The sequence below is a fragment of the Tachysurus vachellii genome, chromosome 20, assembly GCF_030014155.1.
Source record: "Tachysurus vachellii isolate PV-2020 chromosome 20, HZAU_Pvac_v1, whole genome shotgun sequence".
NCBI classification, from domain to species: Eukaryota; Metazoa; Chordata; class Actinopteri; order Siluriformes; family Bagridae; genus Tachysurus; species Tachysurus vachellii.
The window spans coordinates 9242492-9264788 of record NC_083479.1 but is presented as its reverse complement, the minus strand read 5'-3'; the positions used below and the strand labels follow the sequence as shown (position 1 = coordinate 9264788).

The following is a 22297-nucleotide window of genomic DNA, read 5'->3' as shown; positions in this document are numbered from 1 at the left end:
CACATTTCCCAGTTATTTTTCCTGATATTGTGATGATGGCATTCTGCTTCTGCATATAGATATGACTGACAGAAAATGAAATGAAATGAAAATGCAGCGTGACAGAGATTTGCAAATTTGGTTCAGAGATACTTTACTGGAAGTTTTTGACAGTAAGATCAAGAGAAAAGCTTCAAGTAGGTGAAAAGCTTGGCTTATGAATCATCAGGCTGATCAACAGAATTGCTGAATCACTCCCGGGAGACAGAATTAAGCAAATCCTTCCAAAAATGTACACCAAGATTAGTAAGCAAATCATAAGACCAGCTGAGAAAACTCAAAAGAAAAAAAAGACAGATTTGTGTGTGGTGTTTTTTTTTTTTTTTGCAGTGGATCAGAACCTAAAAGGAGAGAAATGTGGTAAAAATAGTACAATTGATTCAATTTGAATTCCTTTGAAACGTTCTTCTTTCGTCTTATGTAACTGCTCTCTCTAAACCAACGCAATGTATTAAGCCAACAGAATCAACAGCTCCTTCAATTCTCTGTCATTTCTTTTTCAACCCTTTTCTGTGTACATATTGTGCTGATGTATGTGTCTTGAGTTATTCTTCTATCTGCAAGAACATGAAGAATGGCTACAGGTGCAATTTTTAGGTATGAATGAAAAAGCACTTATGGCAAAATCACTGTGTTTGTATGTCTAGCCATAGACAGACAGACAAATCAGCATAAGAAGAGAAGGCCTACTTAACATGCATCTTAAAATGATACTGTGCAGCATGATAGCTGACTAGACATAAGGTACTGATTGGTGAATTTAAAGTCAAGTCACCGAAACACTAGGGATGTACAGTAAATGCAACACTAAATAATGATTTTTTTCATTCACCCAGGCAAAACCTCCAACCCCAGACCTGAACCCAGCCTTCAGAGTAAATAATAATAATAATAATAATTCAGTGATAGAGTCTGTGTTACATTTGTTTGTCATTTTTATAGTCAGCATATGTAATGTAACTAATGTAACTGCTACTATTTTTTATACCACATTTATACAAATTCATAAATATTTGGACATCGACAAAGTTTATTTGTCTGCCACAATATATTAGAGATTAAAATTTAAAATAAATTGAATTAGATTAAATTTATCTTTTTGCAAAAACATTAGATGTAGTCAAATAGTCAGATATATGGTACATTCTTAAAATAAATGAATGTACTGTTGAGACTTAACAACAATGAGCATTTTGAAAATAAACAAAGAAGTTTTTTAGTCCAAACAGGTGGAATGTTCTGCAATAGTAAAATCCAGTCATGTCGGCATGAAGGCAGAATGCTCCTAGAACAAGCAAGAACAGAATATATTTGTGTTAGGCCTGGCAGAGCACCACCAGGGACAAAACCCAGCTTCTGGTGATGTCTTCAGGCAGACACTGAATGCAAAAGACTTCAGGCAGACACTGAATGCAAAAGTCTTCAGGCAGACACTGAATGCAAAAGACTTCAGGCAGACACTGAATGCAAAAATGTAATTTTCAAAAGTATGTGGACACCTGACCATCACAAACATATCTGCAATTCCAAAACTATGCTTATAAACATTAGCACAGTTTGCTGTTCATACAGCCTCCACTGTTTTATGAATGCTTTTCGTTAGATTCTAGCTGTGACTGTTGGTCAAAAAGAATATTTATGAATCCTTGAAAAACCAAACCAAAACTTTATATAACAGTAGATCGATGATGTTTACATGCTATGCTCTTCAGCACTCAACAATCCTGCCCAGTGAGTTGGTGGTTTATCACGTGTGTCCCCTCACCAGTGGAATTATTTTTTTTTTTTTTACTTTTTCACTTTTTTACCCTCTAAACTTTGTGATTGTACAGACAAGGCCAAGCACAGGCTCTCTTTTCTTGTCACTGCCTTTTTCTGTTTATTTTTCCTTTAGTACAGACGAATAGTCTACCCATGCAACCTATTCAGACACTGTCCCCTGTTTACCACACAAACATCTTTCTCTTATTGTATAAGACATAAAGGACAAATGGTGACAAGCAGCTGTGAGTATGTGTGTGTGTGTGTGTGTGTGTTGGATTAGCTTGTGCGCACTGTGCCTGAGAACGATATTGTCTGGAGCTCCACAGTAATTGTGTTTTCCAAACTTTATGGCAATGAGGAAGGCTTGTCTGCTGTGTGTCCATATACTTTTGGCCATATAGTATATCCTTCCATGTGTATAGCTCACAGTCATTGTCTTTCAAAAGAATAGCGCATATTTCATTTTCTATAAACATTTTTCATAGTATATTCAATAGTGTTAAGTCAGATATTACATATTACATATCACATATTACAACCTATTCATATCATTTTAATAAACAAAGTAGTTGTTCCATAATTAGCATTCCAAGGTACAATGTTAACATCCATGTATTGCAGATATATACTCATTGTCCTCTTATAAGGATGCATTCAGTTATGCCACTCATGTTGAGTTTAGACAGAATGGTATGAAAAACAAAACCGTTATGTCTGACAATGCAAACATCTTGTTACTAACAGAGATCAGAGGAAAATGAGCAGATTGGTTCAAGCTGCCAGGAAGGATATAGACTTCAAGCCCCAGCACTGCTAAGCTGCCACTGTTGGGCAATAGAGTAAGACCTTAAGCAGTCCTTGCTCCAGGGGGACTGTATCATAGCTGCCCCTGTGTTCCTACCCCATGTTCCTACCCCATTAGTTGGGATAAGTGAAAAAAATAATTTAACTGTGTTGTAAAGTATGTGTGTTGATAATAAAGGCTTCTAATCCCCTATTTATAATCACTTTTTACATCCATGGTGAGCAGAAGCATCTCAGCATGCACAAAACTTTGAGCCTTGAGGTGGATGGGTATCAAAAGCAGAAGAGCAATTTGGGGATCACTCCTGTCTGCCAAGAACAGGAATCAACAACAGAAAATTAACTGAAGCTTTTGAACTGCACCCTACCACATGATTGGCTGATTAGATAACTGCATGAATATGCAGGTGTAGATGTATTCCTAAAAAGTAGAAGGTGAATTTAATGTATAATGCAAATTAGAAATGTGAAATGTTTTTAATGTCTCTTGAAAAAGTCTAAAACCTTTCACTTTTTCCCTTGCCTATTATTGTTTTGGCAGAGTGTTTTGTTGCTTCATGATGAAGATCCTCCAAATTAGACTCAACGCCAGTTGACAGACTTTCATTGTCATGAGTTACATCATCATTAAAGATTTGGAATCCCACCACTACCTTCACAGTGCTTGACCAATGAGTATGCTTTGAATCATGAGCAGACTAACCATGGTGTGAATAGGATTTACATGAAAGGGAACTTTTGTAGATGGGCAAAGAGTCATTACCAGCAAAATACTCCCACAAGCAATATTTATTTCATTTGAGGTGTTGATTCACAACTGTTTGAAGAAATGTTTGTGTAATCTGTTTCAACCATCAAAGAAGAAGTAAATGAAAAGATGGATTGTTTTTGATGGTCTGGGGCAAGATGTCTTGGTTATTACTGCACAGCTGGATGGTTATACATTTTACTGGGCATATCTTCAGTGAATTAAAATGCATGTATAATCCTTGCTGATCAAAGAGAGAGAGAGAGAGAGAGAGAGAGAGAGAGAGTCAGGATCTAGCCCATGACATGTGTTTTTGTTTATGCTGCTGTGGATGTCGCTCGGCCCCCTCTGGCCACACCGCCATGTGCCTCGTCATGGGCCTCGCTCCCCCCACCTGCCTCGTTGTGGGCCTCGCTCCCCCCACCTGCCTCGTTGTGGGCCTCGCTCCCCCCACCTGCCTCTTTGTGGGCCTCTCTCCCCCCCACCTGCCTCGTTGTGGGCCTCACTCCCCCACCTGCCTCCTTGTGGGCCTCACTCCCCCCACCTGCCTTATTGTGGGCCTCTCCCAACGTATAGGGAGATACTGTCAGGATCTAGCCAGGATTTTGACATGTGTTTTTTGTTTACGTTATGTGTTCTCGTGTCTGCCCCGCCCTTGCCTAATTCCTTCCCGGCTCAGCACACCTGTCCCTTATGTGTCTAACTGACTTTATTTATCCATGCTGTGTTGCTTTTGGCAGTGTGGAATCCTTGTCTTTAGAACAGTTCATAAAATAATGAAACACCATCTCCCTTTGTAAACAAAAAGGACACTTATTTGTAACTTCTGGATTTAAAATACATATAAAAGCATTTACAGAGACTATACCATGCAGTATTCGCCACTGCAGATCACCATTTTTTTTAGTTAACGTTGGTTTTGTACAAACTTTTGTACAAAAACTCTGGTTTTACATCATTATTCAGCCCAAGGACACTGCGCCAGGGTGTGTCTACCTTCCTATCTAACCACTTCTTCTTGTATACTTTAACACATAGTCGGTAGAGAGTCTGACAAAATGTTGTGTGAAGACCTATGGCTGCTTTTTCCAAATCTCCCAGAAGGGGACCAGAGACCTCTGGCAGTTTGGGTACAATAGTTAAGTTTGGAGTGGGCTCACCTTCCTCAGGGCTGACCACCCCAGCGCAATAGTCCCTGAGCTGTATGTGCTCCTCTGATGTGAGGAAATCCAGCTAGGTTTCATTGTTTATTGTCAATTAAAAACGGGGATCTGTCTAGACCCCATCCTCCCACTGTGTGCAGTACCCCTTTTGCAGCTGCTCTCTATGAGAGGTTCCCTAGACCAGTTAGGAGCTTCTGCACGAAACAAAGGCGGAATGCTACAGTCCTGTTGGATAAGTGAATAAGTCCTTGGGTAGGTATAGGATGCTTTGTAGTAACCAGGGCAACCCAGAAGAAGTCCACCATCCTGGCCTGCAGATTCGCTAGGATTTAGGGATGATTTGGAGGAGGGTCGATGCAGGCCATCCTGTGTCATAGCACTGAAGCAGCTAAATTATTAACAACCAGTGTTCTGCCCTTAAATAACATCTTTGAAACAAGCCATCTCTATTTATTTAGACATCCTTTTATTTTTCCACCTATACCTTCCCAGTTTTTCTTTACATAGTTACTGTCTCCCAGGTACACTCCCAAGTGTTTAAAACCCCCTGTTTTTCATGTTAAGTTGTCTGGGAGACATGGTTTCCCACCTTTCCAATCCCCAATTAAAATGGCTTCACTTTTTTTTCAGTTTATCTTTGCTAATGATAAAACATTAAACTTTCCAATAATGTCAGTTGAAATATCCATATCTCTCTGTCTGTTCACCATAATGACAACATCATCTGTTTCACCTCTGTCTGGTGAATTGTTTATCACTAATTTAACAATTACTAATACAAACAATCCTCATGCCATGCCGGCATGCAGATAAAGCGAGAGAGAGAGAGAGAGAGAGAGAGAGAGAGAGAGAGAGAGAGAGAGAGAGTGTGTGTGTAATTGAAGGATTTAAAATTTTGTTGTTTCCTGTCTTTTTGTGCAGCTTTAAAGTTGTAGTTGAAATAAAAATTTTGCTGAAAACTTGCCAGCCCTCATCATATATAAATTTGTAATGCTAGACATGATGACATTTTAATTGTGATTTATTTCACTTATTTGTAATTGTTTTTATAACATTTGCTTACAGTTGCATTGAGAAATTTTTTCCAGGAGCAGAATTGCTACACATTCTCAGTTACTGTAAGTACAACTTTGTCAGAAACCTGTTAGTGATTTCTTGTGTATAGGTCTGAGAATAGGGACTCTTAACATTGGTGCAATGACAGGGAAAGAAATGTAGATATACTGTGTGTACAGGAGACCAGGTGGAAGGGAAGAAAAGCACACAGTATTGGAGGGGGATACAAACTGTTTTATTACAGTGTGGATAGGAAAAGAAATGGGGTAGGAGTGATCATGAAGGATGAGTTTGTGAGGAATGTTTTAGAGGTGAAAAGAGTGTCAAACAGGTTAATCAATGAAATTGAAGGAGTGATTTTGAATGTCGTCAGTGATTATGCTCCATAACTAGGCTGTGAGTTTGAATAGAAGGAGAGATTCTGGAGTGAGTTAGATGAGGTGATAGAGAGTATTCATAGATGGGAGAGAATAGTGATTGGAGCAGACTTCAATGGGCATATTGGTGAGGGAACAGAGGTGATGAGGAGGTGATGCGCAGGTTTGGAGTTAAGGAAAGGAACCCAGAATGAAACATGGTGTTGGACTTTGCTAAGCAGATGGAAATGGCTATAGTTAACATTTATTTCCAGAAGAGAGAGGAACATAGAGTTACATATGAGTGGAGGTAAGAGTACGCAGGTAGACTACATTCTATGTAGACAAGGCAATCTGTGAGAGATTAATGACTGCAAGATGGTGGTACTAGAGAGTGTAGCCAGACAGCATCGAATGGTGATGTGTAAAATGTCTCTGGTGGTCACATCTGGTGGAAGAAGGGGAGAGGAAAGATAGAAAAGAAGACCAAGTGGTGGAAGTTGAAAAAGAAAGATTGTTGTGAGGAATTCAGACATGAACCTGGGACAGGCTTTGGGTGGTCAGAAAGAGCTTCCAGATAACTGGTAAACTACAGCAGAAGTGATAAGAAAGACAGGAAGTCTTTTGATGCTTGTAACTCTGAGGAGAGATTAAAGAAAAGGGCAGTAGTAAAATACAGTATGACTGCTAATTAATCTATTAATAATGATTGTGGTAATAGGGAGGGTGTAATTTCCCACCTGTTTTCTGAACACTGGTTTACTAGTTGGTACAAATGACAAATGATTTGACAAATGACAAATGATATCTGCTGTATTCGGTCACCTGAGTTTATTTGCTTCTTTATAGATGCATTACGTGCATCTAACTATGAGCCATGCACACACACACACACACACATCTGCATCTTCATAGATCAATTACGTGGGCTCACCAAGGACCACATAATTGATATTTAGCCCCTGATAAAGGAAAATGAAACGTCTTTATAATAGACAGCTGTGATTCTTTAGTTTTCTAAACCACTAGCCAACTGGGTGATATAAATAGTGAACAAACTGGATCCATCCATGTCTCCAATCTTCAAGAACAGTTTGATGTGGTATGTGTGTGTGTGTGTGTGTGTGTGTGTGAGAGAGAGAGAGAGAGAGAGAGAGAGAGAGAGAGAGAAAGACAGCGAGAGCAGTAGTGTCTGTATATAGAAAAACAAAAAGGAATCCCATACACTTCGCATAATCCTGTGTGAATCTGCAGCCATAAGGTTTAGACACATCTCATTCTTTTCTTCTAATCCTTGGCCCAACCCCTTCATCAACACTGAGACCAGCTGCATTGGCAGCATTTCTTTCTTTATTGAGGTCACCCATAAAGCACCATGTTTGTGCACAGTACAGGTTTTAAAATCTCAGGCTAAATTCAATATTACATTCTCAGACAGAGTACAATAACAAGTACATTTTGTCAATACATTCTATACATTTCCTGAATGTGAAAATCTCTTTCCTTTTTTCTTACATATAAAAATCTATCACTTTTATATGTTTTTGACGTGGGCTTATTTTTCACAAACTGTAAAAGCAATTACATAACACTGCCATGCATATTTTCTTCTGGAAAATAAATGATCAATTATTTTAATGTATGGATGATAAGAGATGAACACAAAATAGATTGGAAGAGCCTCCTCTTCCTACATGTGTTAAAGGCCAATACTGGTCTTAGCTAAATCATTAGGAGGAGATTAAATGCTGTGCTTTATTCAGCTTTTCTAGTCCTATTCAAGGATAGATGTTGAACATAGGAGAATTGCAAATGAAACCATATGTGGAACTTTCACAAATATGTGCCAAAACATCTTTAATAAATGTATGAGTTAAAATTATTTGATGTCATCAGCAGAAATTACAGTATGTTAAAGCAAACTTTGTAGAATATATATAGTTTCAGCAAAAATGCTGAAAAAAATACAATGCATTAAAATCGATAAACTTTCCACAATGACAAAAAGAAGACAAGCACCCTGAGCTGTGTAAAAATATATTTTCACAAATGGCAAGTAATGACATAATCATTGACATATACGGCTTGAAGTAAGCATTTCACTATTCTTCATTACCCATTTGAGGCAAGAGGGAAAATTGATTGTCTGTGTCTTTTTCACTCAATGTTAAGGACTGGTGAGGGTTTGCTTCGCATGCCATCTGTGACAGCTCTGGATGTCTCTGATACAAATCGCCTTGGAATCCACACAGATGTTACAATACGCTTGTACTCCTTACGAAAATTCCGGTTGAGAAGCCCATAGATGATGGCATTGAGGCAGCTGTTGAAGTAGGCCATAAAGTAGCTGACCACAAATAGCCATTCAGGGATGCGAGGGGCCATTACTTCTGGATCAATGGCCACCAGCAGGCCAATAAGATTCAGTGGTGCCCAACAGATAGCAAACAGCACAAACACCACAAACATGGTGACAAAGTTTCTCAGGTCACTGCGTCGCACCGTGCTATGCCCGGTCTTCTTCACTTTGCGCCGGACCTGGATGACCAGCACCCAGATGCGGAGGTAGCAGAAGGTCACCACCGCAATGGGTATAAGGAAATGCACCACAACCACTACCACTGTGTATGAGCTGCTGACTGTCTGTGTGAATGTGCATGAGTAGACCCTGGGGTCATAGCTCAACGAGCCTACAAAGAAGTTGGGGAGGATGGCCAGCAGAGTCAGCATCCAGATGAGTGCCACCAGTAGCAGTGTGTTACGGAAGCTGTACAGGCGCCCATAGGCAAAGCTGTGGCAAATGTAGCAATAGCGGTTGATAGCAATGCCTGTAATGTTAAACACTGAGCCGATTACACTCAGGCCCATTAGGAAACCACTCACTTGGCATTGAGTGTCCCCCAGTGACCACCCATCATGGAACAGTGCATACAAAACCAATGGATATGGGTAGAAAGCCACCACCAAGTCAGCAACGGCCAGGCTAACCACAAAAATATTACCTGAAAAAGGATAAGAAAAAAATTATAATAAGTATTAGACACTTCTGGGTCAGATTTCCTAGGTAAATTTAGCTAACATTACACTAAAGAATTACAGCGTGCAATTTACAAAACAGCATTTGAATTTGCTTTAAATAGGTGGCATCATGAATGAAATGTATTTACAGTATAGCACTTATTAAAATAAATAATATGTGCTATTGAGCTGTCACCAATTCAAAGTGGTAGAAAACAATAGCAAGGTAAATAGTATAGAAATACAGGCAAACACAATAAAATTCATGGTTTCTCTGTTTAGTTCTATAAAACAGAAACTGAGCTGAATTAACAGGCAATCACAGGAACAATCATATAATCAAATAATTATATGTATTTTCATTGTGTTTATTATTGTCTCCAATGTATCACCACCCAGTATTTGGTAAGGCTTCTGTTGTCTGCATACAATGGCTCAAACAGGAACATCTGGAGAACTTTCCATCACCGGAGTGAGGAAGCCATCATCAAGCTACATAACTGCTTTGACACCACCAATACAGATGTTCTGTCATGCAGTTGAATGTGGACATTAAGTGCATGATGGGTGTTGTCCCTAAAGTTACAGTGCGTTTTAACTCGTAACTAAAAGGATTGATTAATGATTAATGCTAACATCTCTGCCAAACAAAGATAAAGCATGGTTGCATCCAATTCAGGTGACCCAGAGGTAAGATATGAGCTGGTCCATATATTCCTGCCAAAAGGATTACAGATGCCCCTTTTCCACCAAGGCAGTTTGAGTGCTGGTTCAGAGCCAGAGCTTGATTTAAAATCAGTTCTTTCTTTTTCGACACCCAAAACACCGGCTCTGAACCAGGAAAAGTAGTTCTTAAGTAGCACCAAAATATTAAAAACCGTTTGCGTTGGGGGCTGTGGAGAGGTTACTGTGACCAACAAGACAAAAGAGAACGTCTTTAGTGCCATTTTTAAATCATTTTAAATCAGGATTCGCCGTGTTTGGATGCTAATGTAGGTTCGCAAAGCCATGAACATTAACAGTAAGGCAACATCCGCCATTGTCGATGTTGTGTTTGTGTTTGCCGCTGCTGCGCTAACGCTGCTGTATAACATTGTATACAGTGACCTAAGACTTGGCTCTGTGATGGCTCTATAGCCCATGGAAAGGCAAACCGGTTCTTAGAAGGCTCGCCAGTGGAACCAACTTCAAACCAGCACCAGCACTAGCTCTGTACCAGCACCTGGTTCTTTCTGGTGGAAAGGGGGCAAGAGACAGGGTGGTGAAACTACCAGGGCTCCAACCTCAAGAGCATGTGAAAATGACTGCATCCACAGCACTTTTAGATGGCAAGCACAGACTCCAGTTTTCCTTGCACATTGTCTAACAAACGTAACATATTCTATGCTCACTTTGAGTCAAGCAATCTCTCTCCTGCTCCTAAAATTACTTCTGATTAAGACAGCTAGACACTTACTTTGTCCACATCAGATGTGATCAAGGCCTTCAAAAGAGTTAACCCTCATAAAGCACCAGGATATGAATACATGGCCATGTCATCAAATAACGTGGCATCCAAATGTCAGAGGTTCTTTTACACACATCTTTAATTTCTCCCTGACTCGATTTGTGTTTCCTACTTCCTGCTTTAAGGCCAACCAAATTGCATATGTTCAATACTTCCTACCATATTCGGTCCTCTACAATTTGTATATCGGTCAAAGAAAACAATGCACATCATACACACTGCTCTCAGGCACTTAGACAAAAATAAAATATGCATCAGACTGCAATTCACTAATTAACACTAATTCTCCCTGCTAAGCTCATCATCTAGCTCAGTGTTACTCATTGCGCGGCTCGCGAGCCTCCTGCGGCTCGCCAAGCTTTAATATGCGGCTCGCATGGCTCTGTCAGGACTTAGCCAAGACTATGGCCACGTGCCTTTTGTTTATGTTCCTCGTCACGTGTCTGCCCCGCCTTTGTCTGCTCCCCCCGTTTCTACACACCTGATTCCTATTGTTATCATCATTGTCTATTTAACTGTGCCGGGTTGCCTTGTGCAGCGCGGAATCAACTGTTGTCTGGTCCTGTCTCTAGTCCGTGTCATGTTTTGTGTACTTCTGTTATTAAACCCCGTTTATTTGTCTATCCTGAATCTGGGTCCGTTTTATCCCGTGTTCGTGACAGGCAGTAAATAATACGATGATATGATCATGTGGTTAAAATTTATTTTTCATTTAAATAACATTAAAAACAATCAGGGAAGCATAGCAAAACGAATGTGCTCTATTACAAATAATAATATATATTTATATATATTATTTGACTCGTCACTGACTCACTGCGTTCTGCGCAATACCCAGTTTTTGGCGGCCTGCCAGAAGCTAGTTTGTGTTTCATGCTAGTTAACAACTTGTGTTTACTGTACACACGGACTAAAAAATGGATCGATTTCTTATCAAACAATCCCGCGCACAAAATGAACAGCAACAAAGCAATGTGACTTGGCATACTTTGCGGCTCTCCTATTGACTTTGTCCTATCAGTGTGGCTCGCATGAAAAAAATAGTGAAGACCACTGATCTAGCTTAATGCTTTAGGTCTTTAGGTTCTTTAGGTCGACAACAACCTGTGCATTTACATACTTGACTTTCTGACTTTAAGTATGTAAAAGTACTTAATTACTTACTTTCTTTTTCTAGCACATTTACCACTGGGTTACATTATTCTGTAAATGTTGAACCCAACTGCATATCAATATTATATTCTATTTGTTCTATCTAGTAGTTATTGAAGCTATCTAATTACTTAAAGGAGGTTTGAGTGTTGCATCTGAACATTCACAAATTCACAGAGACTCATCACAATGCACAGTTTCTCTGGCATATTTCACAACATATCTAATGCACCTAATGTTTACAGATCTCATTCATCTCTGTGTATGTGAAGTAGAAAAGTATTAGGTATGTAGGTTTTGTACCGTATTTTCCGGACTATAAGCCGCAACTTTTTTCCAACCTTGCGGCTTAAACAATGACGGATCGATTTTTCCCGTGTTCAAATATTTAAAAAAAAAAAAAACACATTCTGTGTCGTGCTCAGTTTTTTGGCGGCATGAAGCTTTCATTAGACCAATGAAATTGCCGAACGGGTTAACTCCGACACCGAAGGAGATGACTTCAGTGGTTTCAGTGCACAGGACGAGGAAGATAGTGACCAATGATTTTTCTTGGTAGGCTACTGTTTACTGCTAATTTTTTATTTTTTGTTACAAGCTGTGTTTCATTAAAGCCTATTTATTTTCGTTACAAGCCGTGTTTCGTTAAAGCCTATTTATTTTTGTTACAAGCCGTGTTTCGGTAAGCCTGTGTAAAGTTAAAGGTAGGCCAATGAGCAGAAAGGGGCGGGTCTTGTCAATATGTGCGGAGAGAGTGTTCAGTGCGCATGTGTGACATTAGCAGAAAGCGGTTTTAACATTGACATGGAGAATAAAAACAAAGAAAGAAAGAGAAGAAAAGCTTAAGATAAGGCAAGAAGTAGGACCCGTGTCAATATAAGATCAGTTTTCCAGCGCTGGAGAGAACTGAAGGAGCAGGAAGTTGGCCGCATATTGACAGATTCGAGTTTCCCGAGTCAATAACTTCTGAGCTAAACGCTGTTACTACACAAATAACACCTCTTTTCTATCGTAGCAATGTAGAGAGGAAGCTACAACCGTGTTTTGCTAGTAACAGCGTTTAGCGTTTCTTTGCTTTCTTTCTTTGTTTTTAATCCTCCATGTCAATGTTAAAACCGCTTTCTGCTAATGTCACACATGCGCACTGTTGCTCTCTCATATTGACAAGACCCGCCCCTTTCTGCTCATTGTCTACACGTTTGTTTTGATTTTTGTTTTGATTTTTAGTTTGTCGTTCCGACTCAGTTTTCTGAAGCATTTCTCAAAAATTGGAGACCCTATCTTTAATTTGTTTCAATGTACCTGTAGGCACCTGCGGCTTATAGACATGTGCGGCTTACTTATGTTCAAAATATAATTTTTTTAAAAATTCAGTGGGTGAGGCTTACAGTATATCCGGAAATTACGGTCTTATACACTTCAAGTTGTGTAAATTTTTTTGATATATACTTATAAGTGTTCATGCTCAGCTCCAGACCTTCTCCAATGTCCACATGCACAGGTACAAAATAACGGAAATATAGATTGTTCAAATAATTGGGACTACAACTGGAAATGTACTGTATTTATGCATTAGAATAATTGACAATCAGACATTACAAAACATAACACAATTTACCAAGAGCTGCCAGATATTCTGGTTGTTGGCAATTTTGCTTCTTATAATTTATACACATCAATTAATTGTCTTTTAAAAGCAACAAAACAATGTAATTAGAATATGCTTTTTTCAAGAATTCTACATTAAAATGTCTCTGATAGGGAAAGACTTTTTGTGCTGTGACGTGTGATAAAATAAATCTCGTGTAATTTCAATATGAATCTGCTGAGATTTTCCACCAGTCACCTGACCTTAATCTAGTCAAGCTGAACATGGCATAGCTGCTACTAAAATTTTTGTATTTCCTTTTTTATATATAATCTATAGTTCAATTCCTTTGTTGTTGTTCAATTGTTCATTCATTCATTCATCTTCTACCGCTTATCCGAACTACCTCGGGTCACAGGGAGCCTGTGCCTATCTCAGGCGTCATCGGGCATCAAGGCAGGATTCACCCTGGACGGAGTGCCAACCCATCGCAGGGCACACACACTCTCATTCACTCGCACAATCACACACTAGGGACAATTTTCCAGAGATGCCAATCAACCTACCATGCATGTCTTTGGACTGGGGGAGGAAACCGGAGTACCTGGAGGAAACCCCCGAGGCACGGGGAGAACATGCAAACTCCACACACACAAGGCGGAGGCGGGAATCGAACCCCGACCCTGGAGGTGTGAGGTGAACGTGCTAACCACTAAGCCACCGTGCCCCCCCTCTTCAATTGTTATTATTTCAAATATTAATATGTGTGAAAGCCCAACATTTTGAAAAGACAGGTGCATGTAGTTATGGATTACTATTTGAACACTTCAGAAGTATACAGAAACACACTACACAGTTAGGGGACACTACTGCTTAAGTGAGAACAGCTAGTAATATTTCACAGTTTGGGAAAACCACTCATATTTTTTTTACTCATAATTTTTGCCTGTCCTGATTTTTTCACCATATTGAGCCATTAAGTAAACAACTACTATTCTGCTCCCTGTAATGGATTTCTTTTGAGGTGCACTGAGGCTGAGAAAAATGTCATGTTGCCATCACTCCATATTCTTTTTGGCTTTGAAGTTTCAACAATGAAACACAAAAACACACTTTCTTGTGAGCAAAAGGACTAATTTGACTCCATCATACCCTGTGTGAGCAAAGTGAGAGGCAGTGGACTGTAGCCTGCAATCTGTTTGGTAAACTTAATTTTACACCAGTCCATTGTACCAACTTCTTAAGGCAGTAAAATTGCCTTACTAAGCATTGCCTATAGTCCAACATAATTGCTCTTTTCAATTGTAGTGCACTACCTATATGCACTACAATATGCTTTTAATTAAAAAAGCAGAAAAAAAGGTGTACAAAATAGAAAATGATCAATAGTATCTTAGGGTAGTTGTTTTATAGATAAAATGCCGAGTGGTAAAACCGATAGGCTGTTCGCCTTCATTACTCGAAGCCTCTAGGCTTTTTAGTGATTCATCTTTGCCTTTGATCATAATCCTTTGATTAAGAGATTTTATATATTTCACAATTAAACTTTGCCCCAAAAGTTTGCCTTCAAAGATTTAATCCAGCACTTAAAATTTCCACACTCTATTTTTTTTGCTGACCAGCATATAAATATACAAAAAAAATTTACAGAACACTGGTAACAGAGAAAAACAAATGAGTCTATGGACTGAATGACTTATATGCATGTGCACACACTCTGAGGTATTGGTCCAACACGCATTTTCTCATTTGAGGTATTACACTTGGAAACCTGGAAGTAATAATGACATCCCTCTACACAAGGCTGTTCGTGATCCTAACAACTTGTTAGGATCACTCCTGCTGTGTGCTACAGTATGTGGCTATTGCTGCAACACATACAAAAACCAGTAATACAGATCAACATCAACATTTTGGTATTTTTTCCATAAAATTCTAACAAAATTAAATGCAGAATTGAGGTGTGCATGCAAGTCCTAGAAGTAGTCAGATGTACATTACTCTGTCTCTAAGAGCAGTCTAGTTTCCAGCTACTAGTCTGATGTATTCAGATATTAGATGTTGTTTAGCTCATTACAAAACCTAGGCTGTCTTTTTGGGACATGAAGTAATGGAGTATGACTGGCCAAATTCACACAACAGATGAGACATCTGAATTCATGGGTTTGACCCCTGCAAGCAACCTCAATATACTGGCATGTTTGCAAGGGGTCAGACACACTCTTATGAGTGTGTTCCATTAACGTTCCAGTCTTATAAGGGTAGGTGAAAAGAATCTGGATTTAGAGCCCTGCAGGTTCTGCAACATTTCATGTACAATATGAAGTTTAATTTCAGAATAATTTGTACTCCCACAATCATTTCTGTTAATTCGGGAGAATTATTTCATTACACTATTAGTAACTAGCATAACTTACATAACCTTGACTGATTATGAGTATATAATAACAAGCATTATTATACATGCTTATGAATTACAGTAATAAAGGCTAATAGAGGACAAAACTAGTTAGGTAAAAAAAAAAAAGTCAAACTATCAAACCTTACAAACCACTTCCCCAGAATATACATTTAGTGTTTTTCAGGTAAAATAAAAATATATTGAATGACAATACACCAATCACAAAAAAATAATTTGCTAAAAGTATTTAAGAATGCATTAGTGTCAACATTTTGCAATATGATTCTATGCTTTTATGCCATTCACAGTGACCAACATTGTCTGATTTGTTCACTGTTAATTTATGCTCTGTGTGTAGGCACTGCTTCTTAAACAAACAAACAAGACTTTAGTATTAGAGTTATAATACAGTATAGTCTAATCAGAAAAGTATTAGAAATACAGTAAAGGTAACTTTATTTAGTAGAAGCGTATTTGCAGCATATTGTTTACAACATATAATAGTTGTGTGTATATATATATATATATATATATATATATATATATATATATATATATATATATATATATATATATATATATATATATATATATAACATTGTAGCATATGTTGGCAAATATCAGAGGCCAAAGATGCACCATGATATAAATAAAGGAATGTTGCTGTGATAAATAACATCAGCTTTACTTTCTTCTGTCTCTTGCCCTACCTTGTAGTCAGTGAAAACTGTACATCAAAGGCACCAATCCTGCTATAGCACTCCACTGTACTTAAACATGTCCCCAGGCCTTGTAAGATGCTTATGAAAGCTCTCTGTTCAAATTATCAAAATGCGTTTAAAGGAGATATAAAAAGGGATTTCGATAAGAAATTGGATTATATTAAATATACTGTTGCATATGCAGCGCTGGGTCAGATGCATTGAAGTATAAGATTACTATTTTCTTCATGGCCGACTATTAGAGGAAAAAACACTGCAACTGATAGTCTTTTCGTTATTGTTGATGTTGTTTTTATGTATCTGTGTGCATGACACAAATACAGTCAGTACCTTATAGTACTGTTGGCAGATTTCAAGAGAATAAGCAAACAAAAAAATTGAAAGAATAATATAGTTTCAATGTAAGGACTTTTTTCTACAAATCTCTCCTTCTCTGTCTCTCTCTCTCTCTCTCTCTCTCTCTCTCTCTCTCTCTCTCTCTCTCTCTACAGCAGATCATCAGGTCCATATGTTTTTCATTTTGGATGCCTGATTTTATGTGGGCAATAAGAGTGCGGCTTCCTGCTGCTGGACCACCAGGAGGCATATTAGCTCTATATATAAAAAAAGGCATATTATATATATATATATATAAAAACCGACTTTACGCATAGACTTTACAGGAAAATACAGGAGGCCGTGTGGGCTTTATCAAATTTATATATTTATGTAAGTCTTATTTTTCTAGGCTTCATGGTTCCTGCCCTTATCACTGTACTCAGCAGCAGATCTTCTCCTTGCCCACACTTGATGTTCACACTGTGCCCTGGGACCTATTTGCATCTGCCACAGAGAGTATGTGATCAGCCATTAGGCAAGGAAGCCTTCTAGGAAGCTGACACATTATTATCTCAGCATTACATAACATTTCAGTGCTTTTCACATTTACTCACATTGCAGTATCAAGTCGAAAAAAAAAATAAAGACATAAACTAAATCATTTTGTATTTATTTTTTATTAGCCTGCCTTTTGTTAATTTAACTATGGATATAAGATTCTTATGTCCTCTTGCCCATTCATGTTTTCAACATATTTGTGTGTTTTCTCTAAGGAAAAGATTGTGAAAGTTGTAGGAATACAGTTTCCTTCCTCGTGGTTAGAGGTGAATGGATCATACTGTAAAGGGCAGAAACTAGCAGCTGAGAAACTATCAATCAGATGTAAATTTTGGCAGGTTCCCTCCCTGACCCTAATAATCTGACATGAACAGACAATAATCTGAAATGGGATTCATGCCCATCAGAATTATTAGAAAATGAGGCTGATTTTAAAGCTGCATTTTGCATGCATTCCACAGACCATTTTTTCATCTGATGCTGCATTAGGAAGCCAATAGAATGATCTGCCAAGCCTGTGTCATTTTTAAATTAATAGCCATACAAATAACATGCAAATGTTTTGGATTACACTCCACTCTTTTTCAAAAATGAGACTGCACTGGGTCTTAACATCAAAGCAGAGAGCTGAAATCATGGCCAGACACACAGACAGTTTTTCTCTTACAAGGTTCTGGAGCCTAATCTCAAACCAGTGCACACATTTCCACCACAAAATCAGTTTTCTTCTGGACCATGACTCACCAATGTCAGAGTTGTGAAAGCAATGCCATCAACATGGCAATAACTCAAGCAAGTTGCAGGCAACATTTAATTTTGTTTTGCATTTACAATTTTAGTCTATAACAGTATTGAAAAGGTGTGAGCTTCACCATTTTTCTTAAATACATAAAGCCATATACAATAACCTTCACAATTTGGAACTACAGTTGGTGAATTGATCCATTAATACCATTTTACTTTAATCTTAATTACTCTCTCTCTCTCTCACTCATTTTCTACCGCTTATCCGAACTACCTCGGGTCACGGGGAGCCTGTGCCTATCTCAGGCGTCATCGGGCATCAAGGCAGGATACACCCTGGACGGAGTGCCAAACCATCACAGGGCACACACACACTCTCATTCACTCATTCTCATTCACTCACGCAATCACACACTACGGACAATTTTTCCAGAGATGCCAATCAACCTACTATCTATGTCTTTGGACCGGGGGAGGAAACCGGAGTACCCGGAGGAATCCCCGAGGCACGGGGAGAACATGCAAACTCCACACACACAAGGTGGAGGCGGGAATCGAACCCCGACCCTGGAGGTGTGAGGCGAACGTGCTAACCACTAAGCCACCGTGCCCCCTAATCTTAATTATGTCTTAATTAATTATGTCACAGACATTTCTCATGTTATATATTAAAAATCTAATTGCCTCAGTAAAAAATTCTTATTAGATAAGATCACTGCTTTATGTCTTCTTTTATACTAATGTTCACTAGGTGTAAAATAACACAAATACAGGTGAAGAACTTTAGTTTAATGTTTACATCAAACAAGACAATGGGTAAAAATGTGTTCTCAAGGAACTTAACCAGTATGGTTGCTGGTACTAGAGGGGCTGGATGTAGTGTATTTTAAAAATATAATACATTTTTTTTTCAAGAGAATGGCCAGAATGGCTCGAGCCTACAGGAAAGCTATGTTAACTCAAACTAGCACTATTTACAACTAAGCTAAGCAGAAAAAATCTCAGTACACACAACATGCCAATACATGAGGCAGATGAGCTACAAAATCAGATCACATCGGCTTCAGCAATGGTTTTCCAACCTTTGACAGTCCAGAAGAAACTGTACCCACTGTAGCCTCATACGACAAGTTGGCAGTTGTAGCAAAATCAATCTTATCCTTGCAATCTAAAAACTTTATAAAAAATGGTAGTAACAAGAAAATGCTATAGGCTAAAATATGCTATAGGCTAAAATATTAGGAAAAGGGACTAGGAGTAATGGAAAAGCTGTTACTCTTGCAGTGTAATTTAAATTTCATCAAAATGCTTCCATGGAAACCTCTCTTAAACATCTGAGCTGTTTACTTGTGTGAATGGTGAGATGTGAGTTTCTCTCTGCTTGTGTGAATATGCCAGCATGACAGCACAGGGAGTGAAGTATTGTAGGAACTCAAGAGCATTGGCTAGGCAATCAGTTATCAGGATTGTGAAATGGAATAGAAATGATTCTTCTTATTGATGTACACACAAAGCACACACGTTGATATCATTGTTTATAATACCATACTGTTTTGTTATTTGTGGCACTGCACTGATTTCTCAAGTATTTGAAATATGTGAATAAAATATAATGTAATGCTAATTTGCTTCATGAAATTTCCCTAATAGGCAAAGTTGCTGGTCAAAATATTGTACACTTTGTCTGTTTGAGAACCAAAAAATTTAAGTGAGCCATTTAGGAGCTTAAAGAGGCAGCTTGTTGGTGAACTGATCCAGACAAACTGACTCACTCAAAAGAACTGGAATTAATATTCATTAGCTTATAAATTATACATGCATATATTACTGAATAAAATATTTTCCTCTCTTTATAGATCTTACAAAATATGTGACCAAATTAGTTTTGTAAAAAGTAATGTTACTATTATTAAATGTAATTATTATTATTTGTGGGGGGCACGGTGGCTTAGTGGTTAGCACGTTCGCCTCACACCTCCAGGGTCGGGGTTCGATTCCCACACACACAAGGTGGAGGCGGGAATCGAACCCCGACCCTGGAGGTGTGAGGCATCTCTGGAAAATTGTCCCTAGCGTGTGATTGCGTGAGTGAATGAGAGTGTGTGTGTGCCCTGCGATGGGCTGGCACTCCGTCCAGGGTGTATCCTGCCTTGATGCCCGATGACGCCTGAGATAGGCACAGGCTCCCCGTGACCCGAGGTAGTTCGGATAAGCGGTAGAAGATGAATGAATGAATATTATTATTTGTTGTTCATAGTTTGGTAATATATTTTTTGACATTTTCATTTATCAGCCTTTTTTTTTAATTTATTTTATTTATTTATTTTTTTGCAATTTTGAAATTAAATCTAAAAGAAAAATTACTTGCACATTCAATGTAATCAGCAAAATTAATATCCCTAGTAAACAACATAAATGTCCACTTTGGATCATCCTAATACTGCCTTAAATTCAACTTCTACTTTTAATACACAGATTGTACTTTCCTCTTTTGTTCCATTACTCAAATAGCTTCTGCAAATAACAGTGATTACAGTGAGGTTGAGAGCAAAGAATATTACTCATTCTTTTACGTATTTATTTAAATGTTATGTATATTGTAATACATAAACACTACCAGTTATAGTTTGGAAACACTAGATTATATATTAAAGACATTTAGACAACTGTCTATGGCTGAAATAGCTTTTATTGAAAATTGAATGGTTCCCACCTAAATCGAAAAGAAGTGGACAACAAAATTAGTCTGAATAAAATTCAAAATAGTAAAATGCAAAAACCCTACTATAAGCATTAACTGATTAACTGATAGTAATTCCAATAAGTGTTTTCTCTTACACTTGATGGAACACTCACAATAAGTAACGTACTTTGTTCAATTTTAATCATATTAAACTTTGTGCCTTTTATTTCTCAGAATCAGCCTATATGCTTAGTTGAGCATTAGGATGTGATACAGGAAAATTTTATATATATATATATATATATATATATATATATATATATATATATATATATATATATATATATATATATATATATATGGTCTTGTTATATCCCTGCGCATTAGTATTAGTCCTTTGTGTTGTCTCATAAAATCATAAAATTAGTGCTTTGTGTTGTCTCATAAAATCTTTCACAACTTCTGAAATGCACAAACATCATCAATCGGTTTCTGAGTATTTTGTGTATCAAACCAGGAGAACGCATCTATAGTCAATGGTTTAATACACACACACACACACACACACACACACACACACACACACACACACACACACACACACACACACACACACACACACACGTATTACATTCAGTGCGTGTGTATTCTCAGTGGGGTTCTGGGCTCTGTAGCATATATATACCAGTGTGTGTGTGTGTGTGTGTGTGTGTGTGTGTGTGTGTGTGTATTAAACCATTGGCTATAGATGCGTTCTCCTGGTTTGATACACAAAATAGTCAGAAACCGATTGATGATGTTTGTGCATTTCAGAAGTTGTGAAAGATTTTATGAGACAACACAAAGCACTAATACTAATGCGCAGGGATATAACAAGACCAAGCCCAGTTCATTTAACTGGCACGTTCTCTAGTGTGTCTGACTACAGACGTGCGTGCACATTATTTCACACACACGCACGCACACACACACACACACACACACACACACACACACACACACACACACACACACACACACACAACTTTATTTCAGACACACCGAAGGGTGCACATTGTTACACCTTAAACTTTTGATGAAGATGTGGTTTGACAACGAGTTTACAAAATACTACAAACAGGTCATTTTAAAATGAGAATAAAGTAATAAAGAGAAGGAAAAAATTGGACATGATAGTTATATACAGTGTGATTATTCTGCTACTCACCAACATTTCTCAGTTTACGATTCCGGAAAACAGAAATGATGACCAGCAAATTCCCCAACACGTCGACTACAGTGGTGAAGATCAGCACGCTGGCCAGCAACGCTATGGCCCAAGCAGGACGTGCGCCGGAGTCCGACACGTGCCCCACTTCCCTGAGGTTCCTGACGTGAGGGACGTTTTCTGACATGCCGGAATAAACTCAAGCGTCTACTCATCCAATCCCAATCCATTCAAAATGACCTGGAATATCGAAAACCAAACTGTCTTGGTAGTTATTAATATACTAACTATTATTGTTGTTAATAAGAAATACAGATTACTGCAATATTTTGGACATGCAGTGGACAAATCAACTTTCATTTAATCTTTATCATTATCTGTTTAGTTTAATCAGTTTCATCTGTCTTTCTGTATCATTTTAAAAACCAACCGTTTAATGACTTAATTGATGAATTGATTGATAACAGAT

The 22297-nt window shown here is 38.2% G+C and overlaps 1 protein-coding gene across 1 annotated transcript; it reads right to left on the bottom strand.

Annotated features, from left to right (window-relative positions):
• Positions 1-8087: 8087 nt before the first annotated feature.
• mtnr1bb (melatonin receptor 1Bb) lies at positions 8088-22015 on the bottom strand. Its single transcript, XM_060896631.1, has 2 exons — positions 21829-22015; positions 8088-8932 (listed from the first exon to the last, which is right to left on the bottom strand). Exons 1-2 carry the CDS (start codon positions 22013-22015, stop codon positions 8088-8090), a joined length of 1032 nt encoding a protein of 343 aa, XP_060752614.1.
• Positions 22016-22297: the final 282 nt, after the last annotated feature.